This window comes from Alnus glutinosa, chromosome 2 (assembly GCF_958979055.1).
Source record: "Alnus glutinosa chromosome 2, dhAlnGlut1.1, whole genome shotgun sequence".
NCBI classification, from domain to species: domain Eukaryota; kingdom Viridiplantae; phylum Streptophyta; class Magnoliopsida; order Fagales; family Betulaceae; genus Alnus; species Alnus glutinosa.
The window spans coordinates 37,658,374-37,676,303 of NC_084887.1; the positions used below are offsets into that span (position 1 = coordinate 37,658,374).

The 17,930-nt window shown below is 37.8% G+C and overlaps 3 protein-coding genes across 3 annotated transcripts; 2 read left to right on the top strand and 1 right to left on the bottom strand.

Annotated features, from left to right (window-relative positions):
* Positions 1 to 55: 55 nt before the first annotated feature.
* On the top strand, positions 56 to 3,720 carry LOC133859974 (cytosolic Fe-S cluster assembly factor NBP35). Its single transcript, XM_062295574.1, has 3 exons — positions 56 to 187; positions 320 to 421; positions 2,405 to 3,720. The coding sequence occupies exons 1-3, from the start codon at positions 124 to 126 to the stop codon at positions 3,334 to 3,336; spliced, it is 1,098 nt and encodes a 365-aa protein (XP_062151558.1). The 5' UTR covers positions 56 to 123; the 3' UTR covers positions 3,337 to 3,720.
* A 2,031-nt stretch (positions 3,721 to 5,751) lies between these two features.
* Positions 5,752 to 10,670, top strand: LOC133859975 (glyceraldehyde-3-phosphate dehydrogenase, cytosolic). Its single transcript, XM_062295575.1, has 11 exons — positions 5,752 to 5,901; positions 6,028 to 6,128; positions 6,826 to 6,941; positions 7,050 to 7,149; positions 8,150 to 8,296; positions 8,423 to 8,483; positions 8,562 to 8,659; positions 8,869 to 9,011; positions 9,163 to 9,246; positions 9,516 to 9,605; positions 10,309 to 10,670. The coding sequence occupies exons 1-11, from the start codon at positions 5,874 to 5,876 to the stop codon at positions 10,352 to 10,354; spliced, it is 1,014 nt and encodes a 337-aa protein (XP_062151559.1). The 5' UTR covers positions 5,752 to 5,873; the 3' UTR covers positions 10,355 to 10,670.
* A 2,910-nt stretch (positions 10,671 to 13,580) lies between these two features.
* On the bottom strand, positions 13,581 to 16,074 carry LOC133859977 (prohibitin-3, mitochondrial-like). Its single transcript, XM_062295576.1, has 2 exons — positions 15,164 to 16,074; positions 13,581 to 13,862 (listed from the first exon to the last, which is right to left on the bottom strand). The coding sequence occupies exon 1, from the start codon at positions 16,005 to 16,007 to the stop codon at positions 15,168 to 15,170; it is 840 nt and encodes a 279-aa protein (XP_062151560.1). The 5' UTR covers positions 16,008 to 16,074; the 3' UTR covers positions 13,581 to 13,862; positions 15,164 to 15,167.
* Between the last annotated feature and the right edge of the window lie 1,856 nt (positions 16,075 to 17,930).

Consider the following 17,930-nt stretch of genomic DNA (forward strand, 5'->3'; position numbering starts at 1 on the left):
AAATAGAAAGGCCTAAATAGTAAATACTAACCGCGGATCTTTTAGCCGGCCCAAACCGCCTTTCTAGACCCGAAAGTGAACTGTTATTTTGTTTTTTTCATTGTTGGGTCTCTCGTAACTCAGATGACCATGGAGAACAAAGCCGCGACCATGGAGAACGGTGAAATTCCTGAAAACGCCAACGACCGTAAGCTTTTTCTTCTTTGTTATTCATCTCCTTAAATCTTCAAACATCACTGGGTTTTGGTTGTTGATTTGGGAATCTCTAAAAAAGTCTGAATTTTTGTTCTTCTTTTTTCTTTGCGTGGGTAATATCCAGATTGCCCTGGTCCCAAATCAGAGTCTGCAGGACAATCTGACGCCTGCCAAGGTTGCCCCAATCAAGAAGTTTGTGCTACTGCGCCTAAAGGCCCTGACCCAGGTTCTCTCTCCCTCTCTTATTTCTTGAAAGCTTTTATTTTGTATTCTGTATGAATTCAGATATTTAAATCAATAGGTATTAGATTTATTTTTCAATGTTTAATAAGCACTCATGGGTTACTCTGATTTTCCTAGGTTATACTGTCTGAAATCTTAAGTTATGAAATTTTCCAAAGTTTGCCAGCAATCAATATAGGGTCTATTTTTATATGCAATTCAAATTTAGGCCAAAGTGTTGGTGAAAGTTAAGCTACCCATAAGCTTAAGGTGGTGGATTTAGGACCAGTTCCGCATGTTTTGTATTCAAGCTAAGCTTGTTATTGTTACTTGCTACTTTGAGTTGTGGATGACTCGTGGATGTGTTAGAGCGATATGAAAGCTTGTTACATGTTATAAAATAAAACAACCAGCCAGGAATTGTGCGGAAACAATAAACAATGGGATGAAGAATCGAGAGAGAGAGAGAGAGAGAGAGAGAGAGAGAGAGAGAGAGAGAGAGAGAGAGAGAGAGGGGGGGGGGGGGGGGGGGTTGGTTTACAATTCTTGTGTGTATTCTTCTATTAGCATGTGGCCTTGTGTTTGTCCTGTGTTACAAACAACAGAACAAATACACCAACTTTAGTAGTTGGTCAATCTCTTTTGCATTTGAGGCTATGGATATTTTTCTGTAGTTGGTGTGGTGATTGTGTTCTGAAGGGTTTCCACTTTCGATGATTGACCGAGGGCAGACATACAGATCAAGTCGTTAATATTATACACACTGGTATCCTTACAAATGTTTTACCATTACATTTACACAATAACATCATAAGAAAGCAGGTGCAACCAATAGAAATGGGTCAATGAAAGATGATTATAAGCATATTTCCTTGATTCTTATGAGTCAACAACTCCTGAGTAATGTCTTTTAATAGATTTCAGATTTGTTTCTTTCAGTTTTTAGCTTTTTCTCATCATCTTTTACTTTCAGGTTGATATCCTGTTGTTTATGTTTCTGTAAAACAATTATCATTTGGGGGAAAAAAAAGACATTTTAACTTTTCTCGGGCATGCAGTTCTGTTTGTGGAAGATTCTTGTAGTTGTAAGTGACTGTGGGACAGACTCTCAGAATACCCTTACCTTTGATAGAAGAGGCTGAGTTTGGTGGCAGTGAAAATCATAATTAGAACTAAGTCAAAGTCCAAAAAGATCATTACTCTGAGGCTTGCATCCTAGGACATGAAAATGAAAGAATGATATAGCCATTGGATTAAATAGTAAAAAATGAGATTTGAATATTTAAGTATCGCTTAATGCTATTTCAGTTTCCTGTTGATATGATCAGAAAAGTAATCCTCCCTTGCTTCTGCCAATTTTTAGAGAGGCCTTTCACCAAAAGTCCGTTAAGACTGTTCATCAAACATCATTATCTTCTTTGGAGACCTTAACAAGAATAAGTTTTTTTTTTTCAAGCCCGCTTTGCAACTGATCCAAAAGCATACTGAGCATCTCCAAGTCCCAACTGCTGGCTGTTGCACTTTCTTAGTGATCTTGTGTTGTTATCCTATGTGTGGAAGAATATGCCTAATTTTCTGACACAATATTTTTATCCAAAGATGGATTAATCAGAGTGTGAGAGAAAAACTCAAATACTATGTGTCCTTGTTGAGAAAAAATAGCTATACCAGAATGTATTGGTAGATTTCTTCTTTCTTTGGTGATATTAATTTAGTGTCTGGAGTTCAGTGATTAAAGTTATACATGGGGTGCAAGGTCATCTTTCAATATATCTTTAGGTTATCATTCATATAAAAAGTCATACTGACTTTGTATGGTGCATGTTGTGTTCATGACCAAACAGCCAGAAGAAATCTCTAAATTTTTATTTTGATGGAATACTTTCTTTGGTATAAATTTTGCCTATGTAGGATTCGTCTCCTGTTTATGCATAACATTTTTAATTAGTATGTACTGTCTTAACGTTCTGTATGTTGGTTTCTGCAGACTTGGTTGCAATTGCAGAAAGATTGGCTACTGTCAAGCATAAGATACTGGTTTTATCGGGGAAGGGTGGAGTTGGCAAGAGCACATTCTCTGCCCAACTGTCATTCGCTCTAGCAGCAATGGATTTCCAGGTAGGTCTACTTGACATTGACATTTGTGGCCCGAGCATACCAAAGATGCTTGGCCTACAAGGTCAAGATGTCCACCAGAGCAACCTTGGCTGGTCTCCCGTCTATGTCGAGTCCAACCTTGGTGTCATGTCGATCGGATTCATGCTTCCTAACCCTGATGAAGCTGTCATATGGAGAGGCCCGCGCAAGAATGGGCTCATCAAGCAATTCCTGAAGGACGTCTACTGGGGTGAACTTGATTTTTTGGTTGTTGATGCTCCTCCTGGGACCTCAGACGAGCACATCTCAATTGTCCAATTGCTCGAGGCTTCCGGAATAGATGGTGCAATTATAGTCACCACTCCACAAGAAGTCTCCTTGATCGATGTGCGGAAAGAAGTGAGTTTCTGCAAGAAAGTTGGAGTTCAGGTTCTTGGGGTTGTTGAGAACATGAGTGGCTTGTGCCAACCAGTGATGGATTTCAAGTTTACGAGGATGACAGAGACAGGTGAACAAAAAGATGTTACGGAGTGGGTTAAGGAATATGTGAGAGAAAAAGCACCAGAACTTCAAAATTTGATAGCTTGTAGTGAAGTCTTTGATAGTAGTGGTGGTGGTGCAGAAAAAATGTCTAGGGAAATGGGTGTGCCTTTTCTTGGCAAGGTTCCATTGGACCCACAGCTCTGCAAGGCTGCTGAAGAAGGTAGATCCTGCTTTGCTGATCAAAAATGCCCGGTGAGCGCTCCTGCACTGAAGATGATCATAGAAAAACTAATAGAAGAGCATGGGTTCTCAAGAATGTTGGTAGATGATAGTGCGTAGGCAATTAGCTTTGGCTCCTGGCCCTTGTGGATCAAAATTTTGTCTTTGTTCTTCTGTCCCCGTTTATCTATGGGACTCGCTATTTAGTATTTTCCTATCTTTCTCTCATTCTCCTTTTTTTGAAAATTAGCTATTAGATCTGTAAGACCTACACCTACAGATTCAATAGCTGATTTTAAAAAAGTAAGGATGGGAGAATACATAATGGCATTTCTCTTTATCTATAATTAAGTAGCATGAATTTCATTTGTTTGTAGCGTTTACATTACTTTTCAAGTTATATGTAACAACAGAGAGTACGTCGTTTAAACATGACTACTGGCGCTGGTGAATGTAATGACCCTTTTTGGCTGTTTCAAATAAAAAAGATACCCCTTGTATCAACCACAGTGATATATGGTTCCCTAACACTATAGAATGGACGTGATTTATTGGATTTAGATGCTTACAATGATTGAAATATGCTTGACTTACCAATTGTGTGCATCTCTGGATGGGCAGCAGAGGGTGATTCTGGTATTAAAAGTGACTATCTTTCTTTTTGGGGGGAAAAAAACAAAAAAATCTTCTCATATAGAGGCTAGTTTGAAACCAGCAATGACATTGATCATACTACATACAAGAGTCCAAGTTCCATGAAGAGCACACAGGCGATATTCATATGCCACAAATGTTTTTCTTGGGAAAGAAGAGAACTGCAATGCTGATAGATAACGCATGAAATGTCTCATCGTCCGTGACGGGCACAAGTCACTGCCACTGATTGGTCCCCTACTCATCTCCTGCCAATTCCCCCATCCATCAATGGACATGGATTAGTAATTTGTTGCAAAGATTAGTAGTCTTTATGGAGCTCACATGTTGGAGCAAGAGTCAGGCTATTTAGGACATGTTTAGACATGTGAGTCTCAAAGAAATTTTTTTTATATTTATTATCTGAATTTATAATAATTTGGATAACAAAATTGATGAGAATCTCTATTATTTTTCTTTTGGGATAATGATAGAAAAACAACAATTACACAATTTGTATACAACAATCACTCATATGAGGTGAGGCCTACCATCACATGGGCCCACCCCATGTGAATGATTGTTGTGTAAAAATTATGTAATTGTTGTTTTGTTTATCATTTTCCAAAGTTTAAATACCTATTTGTAGAAATTTGAAAAATTAAGGACAAAATTAAAATGAAAAGAAACCATAGACTAATTTGAAGTTTTTTTTTTTTTTTTTTGAACGTAAAAACCCTTCTTCATTGCCGGAACAAACGCCCGGAAACCACCCAAAGGGTTACAAAGATCAGAACAAATACACAGATCAAAGAAAAGAAGGCATTTACAGACGCCCGAAGGCGAAGCTAAACCAAGCCCGAAGGCCAAAGGTAGCTACTAGAGGTAAAGAACCTCTAACCACAAAGCCAGGGGAAACCCTAGCTTAAAGCAGCTACCGAAAACCGGTAGACTGTGAGACAAGTGAAAGAATTTACAACTAAAACAAGTAGAAGCTCAGGAATACAAGCACAGGAAACAAACAGCTGGAAAAACCAGCGCGTGCAGAACACACATCGTCTCCGGGAACCCCCCCATCAACGGACGACCTTCAGAAGTCCAGATCGGCACCTTGCGAAGCCGAAAAAACAAGCCATAACCCGCACGCGCGAGGGCAGGAAGGAAGACTCCCGGCGTGTGCTGATCACGCGACGAACAGGAGAGAGCTACACGGTCCCGCCAGGTGACCATTGAGACCGGAGAGGGCTGAAGACCGCAACATGAAGATTCTTGTTGAAAGAGAGCCAACCGAGGTTAATAGATTTAGCTTTGAATAACATCTCCACCGGCCATTCTCCAACATCCGTCTATCTCCACGAGCCAGAAACCAAAAGCCTCTACTTGCACCAACAAAGACAAAGCAAAACCAAAGAAAGAAAAAACAAACAAAACAAAACAGCCTCCACCAGTGCTACACTGGGAGGAAGAAACTCCAACAGCCCTAAAGGCTTGGAGACAAACATCCACCACTAAAAAAATGACCCAGGGGGAACAAAACCCTGGCCCTAACGGCCAAGGGAAACAAAAGCCAAAAAAACAAAGCCGGGAGGAGGAGGCGTGAGGCCTCCCCCCGGAAGACAAGATTCACCCTAACCACTCGCTCTCTAGAAAACTCCCGGACTTTTTCTCTCTTCAACCAAGTGGCTCTCCCGTTCCTCTTTGACTTGCGTGAGAAATGAGCTAAGCAAATTTTTACTAATTTGAAGTTTTCCTCAAAAAAACCGCGGAGCCTAAATCGCACTTCACTTTTTCACCGATTATAAGCCGCAGATCTCGTGCAAGTCACGAGAAATCAATGCGAGTCTCCTCCTTTATCCTCGAAACAACGGTGATGCGGCCACACCTAACAATCGGTCCCTCGACTAATCCGCCCCTCCATTTCTCTCCCGAGTCCTTCTATGTAGACTATATATTTATAACTCACTCTCTCTCTTCGTTCCTGTCATCCTGCGAGTGCTTTCTTTGTTCTTTTTTCCTAGAGAGTCATGGGGAAGATCAAGATTGGGATCAATGGTATACATCGGAGTCCATTTTGTGTGTGTGTGTGGTTGTTAAGTTTTAATATTTGAACGATGATTTTGATTTTTGATGTATGACGATGACTGTTTTTTTTTGTGTGTGTGTTTGCAAATGGTGAAGGATTCGGAAGGATCGGGCGCTTGGTGGCGAGGGTCGCTCTGCAGAGAGATGACGTTGAACTCGTCGCTGTTAACGATCCTTTCATCACCACTGATTACATGGTCCCTCTCTCTCTCTCTCTCTCTCTCTCTCTATACATGCATTCATATATTTGCATATGTTTGTACGTTGCTGACTTGCAGTGGTCACCTTACTGTTTGCTAATGGACGCATCAGGGTTGCCTTTTAATATAAGAAACACGTTGATCATAACACGCTGTTTTATGCGTTTGATTTGAATTTTGTGGTGATTTATTGGCCGTGCGTTCCATTGGTTGGAACTGTACGTTCAGTTACTGTTCGAATACGAAAAAGTTCATTGTTTGGATTTTTGGTTGAGATTTGCATGGTAACCAAAACATGGGTATTGAATTTTTTTTTTTTGGTATTTGTATTTGTATGTATGCAATGCATTTAAATTGTACATTGGCTCCCTCCTGCCTATTATATATTTGGAGGGAAAGAAATTATTGAAATTTTGAAGACCCGGAGAAGACGGATGGAACTAAAGACTTTTTTTCTCCATACTCTTTAATTATCTATGGATAGATTTTATATTTTTGCTTTTATGATTTTTTTTTATTCTTTTTCTTTTTCTAGTTAGAATTATTTCTTGTATACTTCCTTTTGTGTACTTGAATTGCGCTTTGTGCTTTTTTAATGAATTTTCGATTACTTAAATAAAAAAAAATGCATGTAATTGTACATTAAATAAACATTCAGTTTTGCTAAGTCGAACTCTGGTATTGTGCTGCACAGACCTACATGTTTAAGTATGACACTGTTCACGGCCAGTGGAAGCACCATGAACTCAAGGTTCAGGACTCCAAGACCCTTCTCTTTGGGGACAAGCCGGTCACTGTTTTTGGTGTCAGGTACTATCTGCTTCTATTTCCTTAATTATTTGCTTATTACCTGGAGGGAAATTGGGAATTTTTTTTGTTAATACCGATATATGTATATATACGTGTTTTGATAATTAGGAACCCGGAGGAGATCCCATGGGCTGAGGCTGGAGCGGAATTTGTTGTCGAGTCCACTGGAGTTTTCACCGACAAGGACAAAGCTGCTGCCCACTTGAAGGTTTGTGATTAGGTGCTTGAATGATCTCGCTTTGCATTGATTATAGAATTTATTGCCCTTATGCTGGTGATACCAACATTTTGAAGGGGAACTATGAGCTTGTTTGGCAAATGGTTGTAATTATAGAATATTTGTTTGAATAGTAGTAAAAAGTGATTAATATAATATAAAGTATAAAAGAGTTTGAAATTATTTCATAGAAAAGTGAAAAAGTTTTGTTTTGTAGTGAATTTTTTTATTTGGATAATAAAAAAAAAAATTATCGATGTAATATAAAAAGTGAAAAAAAGAGAAATGCTAAATATCTAAACACTTTTTTTCAGAATTTGGTTCCAACCTAATGTGTCACAATTTCATGAGATCTATTATGTTGAGAAGTGTGTCACAATCTCATAGAATTGTGACACATCAGGTTGGAACCAAATTCTGAAAAAAAATGTTCGGGAATATATAGCATTTCTTATTTGCCAAACAAGCTTATAAACTCTTCTGTATATGGGGGAGTGGTCTTCGTTTGATATTGTCTTCAATGTCACATCAACCCCCCAATTGATACTGCTTTTTGGGTCCGTGATTACATCATTTTAAATGATCAGCTGCTATTTGGATCTATTATTATATTTTTGCTTTTGCTAAATATCAATTCACTACTTTTGTTGTTGAAGTTCTTCAAAATAGTACATCTCCTCGAAAACTTTGTCAATCAGACTAGTCTTGGAAAATGGGAAGGAGCTACAAATGATGTGGGAGAATACTGCCTTTTAAAAGATATTCGATCTCTAGTGTTTTGTGAAATCAAGTTTTCTGTTTTCCTTTTGTTTAAGAAAAATCGGATAGTTAAGGTAGGCTTAATAATGCTTTTTTTTTTTTTTTGGAACTGAAACTAAATGGGCCCTAAACAATCAGGTGGCGTGTCTCAATACTTTCATTTATCCTTTGCTGAAACTTGTCCTCATATTTGGCAACTTATCTTACTAGGATTTTACTGTATTTTCTTTAGGGTGGTGCAAAGAAGGTAATTATTTCTGCCCCTAGTAAAGATGCTCCAATGTTCGTTGTGGGTGTCAATGAGAAAGAATACAAGCCAGAACTTAACATTGTCTCCAATGCCAGCTGCACCACCAACTGTCTTGCTCCATTGGCAAAGGTAGGTTTTATACTTTTCTTGTTAAAGCTTATGAAAAATTCTGACTAACCATTGAGAAAGAAGGTAAAAAAAAAAAAAAGAGTGAATATCTTATATATGATTCTCAAAAAATATATCTCTTGACAGGTAATCAATGATAGATTCGGTATTGTTGAGGGTCTCATGACTACTGTCCACTCCATTACCGGTGAGTGTACACTGGAATACATTCTTTACAGTTGCAATGCATATACTGTTGATTGATGTGTCTTTCTATGTCATGCAGCCACACAAAAGACTGTTGATGGACCATCAATGAAGGATTGGAGAGGTGGTAGAGCTGCTTCCTTCAACATCATTCCTAGCAGTACTGGAGCTGCTAAGGTACATCTTTGTTTTGAAATGCATAAGTTTGTCGTTCTTTTAGCATTTTGTATATAGTTTGATGGATGTGTACAAGTCAAGAAATTGAGTATAGTATCTCTTTGGAACTTACGATCCGCCCCCTCCCCTCTCTTTTCCTCCTTATCGTGGTTGCAAGGGTATCCAGGTTTTACTGGCTTATATGAGTATTTGATTCTGTAACTCTGCAGGCTGTTGGTAAAGTGCTGCCAGCATTGAATGGGAAGTTGACTGGAATGGCTTTCCGTGTTCCCACTGTTGATGTTTCAGTTGTTGACCTAACTGTGAGACTTGAGAAGAACGCCAGTTACGAGGATATCAAAGCTGCTATCAAGTAAGGATCAGGAATGCCTCATTCTGAATTTTTTTATTGAAATTGAAAACAAAAAAGGATGTTGCTCCTATTATCCACGTAGGATAGGTTGAGTAATAGTATAGTAGATAATTATCTGGTCACTCCTCATTGCCTTTTTTTGGTTGTGTAGGGAGGAATCTGAGGGCAAACTGAAAGGAATCCTTGGCTACACTGAGGAAGATGTTGTGTCAACTGACTTTGTGGGTGACAGCAGGTGCTGTGGCTTAATGCTGATTCTTGTCATGATATGTATATGATTATATATTACCTCCTGAGATAGTTGTGATGTTTAGAGTATTTCAAATAAACTGTTTAAAGCAGGGTGTCCCCAAATCTGTGATATATGTTGCTATCTTTTACTCTTCTCCTCGCTATTATTTTTTCAATGGATATTAGTCTCTTTGATATTTCATGGTCTTTTTAGCTGTTACTGCAAGTGAGTGTGTAATTCAAGCATAGCGTGTGATCGTCTCCTTGTTGCAGGTCTAGCATTTTCGATGCCAAGGCTGGAATTGCACTGAATGACAACTTTGTGAAGCTTGTTGCTTGGTATGACAATGAATGGGGTTACAGGTAATATATGCTTATACCTCGAATCATTTTCCCCCAACTATTGGGGGAATTATTCCTTATTATTGTAGGCTGTCTAGCTTTTAAATTGGATGTTTGAATTAGTGGCTTTTGGTTAATAAAATTGAAGTTTACTGTTAGAGTTACATGCCGGTGATTGTTTCATCAGAACCTTGATCCTGGCCAACTACCTCAAGTCTTTTTTTTTTTTTTTTAATAGCCAACTTTGATGGCCATTCCGTTTGCAGGGGAAATGTTCATTTTGTACGTGTTCATTGATTATCAAATCGTTGTTCACAGACAATTAACTGTATCATGGCATACTGCCATCCTAACAGTGATAATGGTCCTAAAAGATGTTATTATATTGGTCTGATTCTTTGTAAATGGTTATTGGCCATTTATCCTTACTAATAGTTCTAATTTTGTGAATGATTTACCTCTATTTATTTATTCTATTAAACTGGCACATGTCCTTAAAGTGTGCATTTTTAATTCTTACAATTATTTTTAATAGAGCTTTCGATTTTTACATGCTCTAAAAACATATGTGTCAATTTAATAGATTGGGTTAAAGAATTTCCTCCTACCAGAAGAAAAACTGTCCGTTAATTGTTACCTCTACTTTCAGTAGTTTGACCATCTTATCCGAATTGCTTTCAGTTGTCTTGGGCTTACCTTTTAAAGTGGTTTGTTTTTGTTGCAGCTCACGAGTTGTTGACTTGATCCGACACATTGCCTCTGTTCAATGAGATTTCCTTTGCAATTTAGTTCGTATATGAGGGAGGTGTCTTGAGAGAGATGTTTTGTAATAATTGATATTTGAGGATGGTATTGGTAGATTAGACTGAACTGGCTTAAACATTACTTGAGTGGTTTGCTATCTCATAGATCTCATTAATTAGATGGGGCATCTGGAGGAATGAGAATGCTAAAAATGTTTATTTCTTTAAATTGTTGTACTTGGAAAAAATTTCATCTCTAAACCAAATGCATTTTGCATTTCATCAACCGTGCTTACTCAAATGTAAGCAAGCACGGTTAGCTCAATAAATAAGTTTTTAATTACTTTTTCTCTCTCTCCTTCCTTATCTTTCTTTATTCATTTCTCTCTCTCACACTCTCTTACACTTTCTCTCTATCTCACCTTATTATTAAAAGACTAATGTTATTTAGTAGACTGCTATACACGACTGTCATACAATTTTATGATATGATAGTAAAAATCAATTATTGGATTAACACTCGTTTTAAAAAAAAAAAAAAAAAAAAAGAATTAATGGTTGATTTTTGCTGTCACAACATCCTAGCTAAATGACTATTGTATAACACTCTATTAAATATCATTACTCTTATTAAAATACATAAAAAATTATTAAAAAGTTTATATTAATAGAATATAGAAAGAATTTAGATAAGCATACGTATGATGTTTTTGAAAGTCACTATCTAAAATAAATAACTAAATAATAAAAAAGTAGATTTGGTTAATCATCTTAGATATAAATTTAGATAAGCAATTGGGGATTCTCTAAGAATAGATGCCATATGTTTTGTTAATCCTATTAAAAACGCTATGTGATAATTATATACACTAAGAACAAATGTCAGTTTAATCTTTGGTCTTTCTTGAAATTCATTAGCTCAATATGAACACTGGAACTGAGCTTTTCATTAGTTCAGAATTCTGCATATTCGAATGCCCCTATGAATGAGGACCACAGGATTGCTTGTTTTAATTTCTTACGGTTGCTGTGTCGAGAGCATGAATCTCCCCTATGGCCATGGTTATCTTCAGGCTTCAGCCTTGCCTTCCACACCAACCTAAAATCCGTCTCTATCTATATATGATTTGGACTTCTGTATAAAGTTAGTACGACACGTCACGATGGATGCAGGATAAATTCTGAAGGGTTATCTTATCTGAGTAATTTCAAAACATAGCACTGAACACGTACCGAAACATTACATGTATGTGCTCCATTTTAACTTCCTCGTTTAAAAAAAGAAACGATATCATGCACATACAGAAACGATATGTCTTGTATATATGGACTTTGAAAACTTTGTTGTTCGCATAGATCAGGTAGCATGTCAATTGTCGTGGATACAACCCGTGACCCTGGTCTCTTGGAAAGCTCCCACAATCGTTTCTTTGCCGCTCCTCAGGGAAGGCGGGAAGAGTTCCCATGCGTTGCTTTTTTGTACATGCGTTTCATGTGCTGCCCTCCGAGCAACAGATTTATGGAGCCTCTTTCTAACAGGTGCTCACCTTTTTGTCATAAGAGGCTTGTCAACCAGGTATCACCTCTTCTATCAACGCCAAGTACCTCTTGGGACGCCATCAACTCCAATCCCCTTGTAGTAGACTTGCTCGCAAGACTCCTCACGACCTTCCATGTTGTCATAGCCAAGCCTACCTTGGGCGTTGGACATTTAGCCATCTACCCCTACCAAGACACATTTTCCCTTGATCCCAATCGAGTCCTAGGTGATGCACAAGTTTACGAGACACTCATTTTGGCTACAAAGGGCCACAACCAACTAAGCCATTGAAAGTGGTTGAACCACATTCTTAGGTCACTAGACTGGTTTGGGGTGGTTCACTCACCCCAACGGCCACCCTAGTGCAAGCTACCCCTTTTCTCTCTTATATATTGTTGCGTTTTGTGCCTAAATGAAGAACCTTGATTATAATTATCACGCCGCATGCAATACCTCTACTGCTTTCATCTACCTAGACTGAGGTCATTTATTATTTGGCCCACGAGGTAAGTTACCTCATGGACTAGCAATGTTGACTACTCGAACTTTAAAAAAACAATATTCACTCACAAAAACGAACAGCCTTTTTTGAAAATTCATATTTAGAGTGTAAGCAAGCCAGAGACGACTTAGCTCAGGATTGTAATAGTTGTTAGAAAGTGCTGCTAGAGTTATTACAACTTTTACAAGTTCTTTATAAGATTGAAGTACCCCAAACATTCATAGACAGTCAATTTGTGAATGATTTGTAATAAAAGTTACAGTACCCGCACTCATTCTTTTTTGGCCACTTGTGCCAACAACATTTTACAAATTTCGAATCAATAGTTTCCAGTCGAGGGAACCTGAATAATGAACCCCATTGATGACCCCGACAGACCGACTGGCCAGACAAATAAGGGTTTTGAACAGTGATACATTCAGGCAGGAGTTTAAAATACTTGGGTGCACTCTTAGGATCACATAAATAGTTGCAGTGAACCTAATCATGCTCCACTAAAATACAGAAATAGGTCGTTGACAATGTAGTGCTTTGGATGCTAATCCCATTCTTGTTACCAACTTGTGTCTAAACGATAATTATCGGAGGAGAAGAAGATGAAGGCAACATCACATACTTTCTTTCTATGTCATGAATGCGGCACAAAAACATATAATAGAGAAGAGTGAGTGCATCTAGTGCTTCAAACTTCGAGAGCTCCAGAGGCAGACTATGATAAAGATACAATTGATATGCAAATTTAAGATATGCTGGTTATGTGAAAAAATTAAAAAGTTTACCTTGTTTTTTTCCATGAAATCCACACTGGTACAAACTCCAAACACTTGAAACATCCATAGCGAACAAACTAAGAAGGACAACAGGGGGATACAAATGAAAGTGCAACACCATACACCAGCAAATTACCTGTAAACGCACATCCGTGTTAACTGAACAGATGCTATTATCCATTTCCCAGGTGCATCAGCAGATAGGGAGATATTTCACATTATGTGCTGCATTACAACCACACATATTGCCAAGGAGTTACACGCATGCATACATGGCTGAATTCATCACACAGCTGAGTTAAGAAACCTATAAAACAGAACAAATTTCACTCTGAAAGAAATAAATGATATCATTTTGAATCATATGCACGAATAGGCAATCTAAGGCCACCAATCATGGGCCATAAAGTAAAATAAAACATAAATGATTCTTAAAGCAACTTTGGGAAAGAAAAATGCATTCAGCATTGATTAACATATTTAAGTACCAAATCGAATCTTTGAAGTTATAACATACAGTAAACAAGGTAAGATTCCAGGATAGGGAAAAACCCATGCATTTTAAACTAAATACCCAAAACATCCTAAATTCTTCATTTCTGATTCTTAAAGAAGGTTCAGATCATATGGTCTGAGATACATAAATAAAAAACATCACAGCAAAAAACCAACAAATGTGCAAATCCTCGACGTTTTCATGCTGTTATGCCATGTCCTGAGGCCCTGCAAACAAACGAAGACTGAATATCAAGATAGCATCATTTCATATGCAATCTAGATGTTTTTACTAATAATAGAACCACCACCACTACCCAGTTAAAGAAAAATCCAACTCGCAATATTTTTCATGAAAATTAAATGGAATGAAAAACATTAACACACATGCTAATTGAGTGGATACATTCATCATCAGGCAGAGAGAAGCACACTAGCTGATTCATATTTCTCTTCTTTTACCAAAGACGCTTATATAGAAAAGAAAAAAAAAAAAAAAAAAAAAAAAAAAGGAGATGGGGGGGGGGGGGGGGGGTGGGGGAAGAGCAAATACTTAGATAAAACAAAGCCAGGCTCCCTAGATTCAGCCACCGATTCAATCAACCTATAATAACAGAAAAAATGTAACTTAGTTATCAATAACCAAAAGCATTCCACGGTTCCAGATATCAGTCACTAAAAATGACCCCCCTTTTTTTTTTCTTTATATCAACATCATCTAACTCTTCTTCTTTTAATAAAATGATATCTCCTTAATTCTATTCGAAACCATGTTTAACACAAAATGCCTATATAAATGATACAAAAACAGATAATCTACATATCTGAAAAATGAAATGACCGCTGCCTTCAAATAACAGAAAAAATGCAACTTAGTTATCAATTACCAAAAGCATTCCATGGTTCCAGATATCAGTCACTAAAAATGACCCATCTTTTTTTTTCTTTATATCAACATCATCTAACTCTTCTTCTTTTAATAAAACGATATCTCCTTAATTCTATTCGAAACCATGTTTAACACAAAATGCCTATATAAATGATACAAAAACAGATAATCTACATATCTGAAAAATGAAATGACCGCTGCCTTCAAATCACTACGTTAAGTTTACACAAAACCGCTTCACCTCAAAAACTACCTGCATCATAAATAAGTTTAAACGTTTCTTCATATCTTTCAAGCAAGAGCTAAAGTTCCTGCTCACCATAATTCTAGGGGAATAGCGCAAAGTCCTATGTTAACCAAACAGAAACCTAGAGTTGATCAACACCTTCCATTAAACTTGGTCATTACTACAAAAAACACAAAAGAAAACAGCAACATCCAACAAAATACCCAAACACAACATAATTGTATAGATTACGATGTAATACCCTCATTACAATAAAGCAATACAAAAGTACTAAAACATTTAGCAATAAAAAGCACCAATATAATCTCTTGCAAGAATACAATCCAAATCGATTACATTACTATTAGCATTAGCAAATTTTATTTAAAACCAAAAACACCAGTATCATTATACCGACTCAACGTGAGGCATTGAGAGCCATGAGCAACTGCTGGCCACCAGGCAAATACGCCACATTGGGCGACTTAGCCAGCGTGTTAGCGTTCTCTCTCAGGGCCTCGATCTTCCTCAGCTCGATCAGGCCCATCCCGGCCTGCGCGGTCGCATCCGATATCAGCTTAGCTGACTCGCTCTCACCCTCGGCCCTAATGATCGCCGCACGCCGCTCCTGCTCCGCCTTTGCCACCACGAACTTCGACCGCTCCGCCTCCTGCTGCGCCACCTGCTTCTGCTCCACGGCGCGCGAGAACTCGGCCCCGTACGACAGGTGCGTGATTGCAACGTCGTCCAGCACGATGTTGAAATTCCTGGCCCGCTCGGTCAAGCCGTTGCGGACCAGCGCTGAGACCTGAGGCCGCTCCGTCAAGAGCTGATCAGCGTTGAACTGAGCCACCACGGCCTTGAGCACCTCGTTTCCGATTGACGGGAGGACCTTCTCGTCATATTCGAGCCCTAGGGTTTGGACGATCTCGGGGAGGCGCGTGACCTCGGGGCGTGAGAGCACACGCAGGGTCAGGTTCACCATCTGGAGGTCCTTGGTGCCGGATACTGACGAGAAGGTGTGGGGCTTGGTTCGGATGTCGAAGATGAACGGCTTTTGGAGCCATGGGACGAGGAAGTGTGTGCCCTCGCCGACGGTCTCGTCCAGAATCCCCCGGAGCCGGTCGAAGATGACGGCGCGTTGGCCTCCGTCTACGGTGTAGAGCGAGGAGTTGAGTAAGGTGGCGGTGGCGCCGAGGCCAAGCGCGGCGCGTGCGATGTTGGTGAGGAAAGAGACGGCTGCTTGGCTGCTACCCATTGAGTACGGTCGCGTCTGTGCGAGTGAAAATGATTGAGAGCAGGGTTTTAGGGAGGGATTCGAGGGTTTTAGGGGGCTTTCATCGAACCCTTGTTTACTTGGAAGAGTTGGAGTTGGGCCTGGATTTGGCCCAACTAGATGTTCGGAGTAAGGACGTGGGTGTTTTTGTAATTGTCTTATTAATGGATAAATCATATTTTTACTCCATTTATAATCTCTCTCAAACCTATTTTTTTTTTTTTTTGTGAGAAGAACCTCTCTCAAACTTCTAAATCGCTGCAATCTTTTTCATAATTGGAAATAGAGTTTAATATTTTTCAAATGGCCTTATTTATTTATGTGTAGGAATATTTATTTAGTTTGGTGACAACATATATATTTTAATTGGAATCGAATCAAAATTACTAAAAAATTTTCATATTATTTTCTATTTTTATTTTTTTAAATGAAGAACTAGCATACTTGTGGCAAATGAGTGGTTGGCCAACCACATCTGGAGCAGGAATGATCGCATCACCCCCGTAAAGCCTTGTGATGACCCCTAGGCGTTTTGGGGTGACCTAGCCACCCTTGGCAACGCTTGGGGGTGGCCGCTAACTAATCCTCTAATTTTTTTTAGAGGAATAAGTATTCCTATTAGTAAAAGAATAGTTATTCCTATTGAAATAAACGAATCACTCCTACCTAATAAAAGAATAATTATTCTATATAAATAATCATTTTATTCTATTTCATAGGTCTATTTTACAAACCAAGCAAGGCCTAAGACTCTCACCAATCCATCAACAATGATGTTACAAAAAAAATAATAATAATAATAAATACACAAAACATGTTCACGTGGTTGCACTCTTGCACTCATTTGCAATAATATTCTTAAGGTCTAAAAAATAGTTTAAGACTTTAGGATAAGCATAAGTGATAAATAAGTTGACGTGGCAATTGGCATTTCAAAATGACGAAAACTGTCCACATGTCCACGTAATCCCCAATCACAATTAGTCACGTGTCTTCTATAATAACAAAAATATAGAAATACATAAAAAGGAAAAAGAAAAGAGAAGATAAAAGCAAATACTATTAAGTACCTGTAATCAGGGATGAACCTACCCCTCTACCAAAAAATTTTTGTTAAAAAAAAAAGCCATTAAATTTGTTAAAAAGAAACATTTTAGGTATTATCTTTTTCTTACTCTGACCCCTAATTTTTTATTTTTCTTTTAAAAAGTATGGTCCCTCCAAAATAAATTTTTATTTATGTCTTTACAGCACTCTAAGATGAGATTTAAGAAAGTTGCTACTAGTATTTTATGGAGTATTGTTTTTAACTCCATAGTGGCCTATTTTTCCAACTAGAATCACTAATACTATATATATATATATATATATATTTCGGTTAGTTGATAAATGAATATATATATATATATATTTATATATTTCGGTTAGTTGATAAATGAATATTAAAGCAAAGAGTAGTGTTACTCTTTATATTCATGGGTCATATCAATTTTATATTGATTAATGTGACGTGTTTTAAGTTTTTTTTTTTTTTAGGTAGTTAATATGAGAAGCCACTTAAAATATGTCATGTCGGACGATATGAAATCATGGGTCATATTAATTTTATATTGATTAATGTGATGTGTTTTAAGTTGTTTTTTTTTTTTTTAAATAGATGACATGAGAAGCTACTTAAAATATGTAACGTCGAATGATATGAAATGAATATAATAAAAATAAGAGACCTATTATTTCTCCATCTGGAATCCATTTTTCATCCATTCTTTTTTTAAACCACCCATTGTTAATGTTTTGGTGAACACTTTTTTGCTTGGAAGAGGTGGAGACGTGGAGTACTGAACATGGATTCCGCTCCAAATGGACGTATGGGCTGAGTGTTTGGGCCTGTCGTAATGGTTTCAT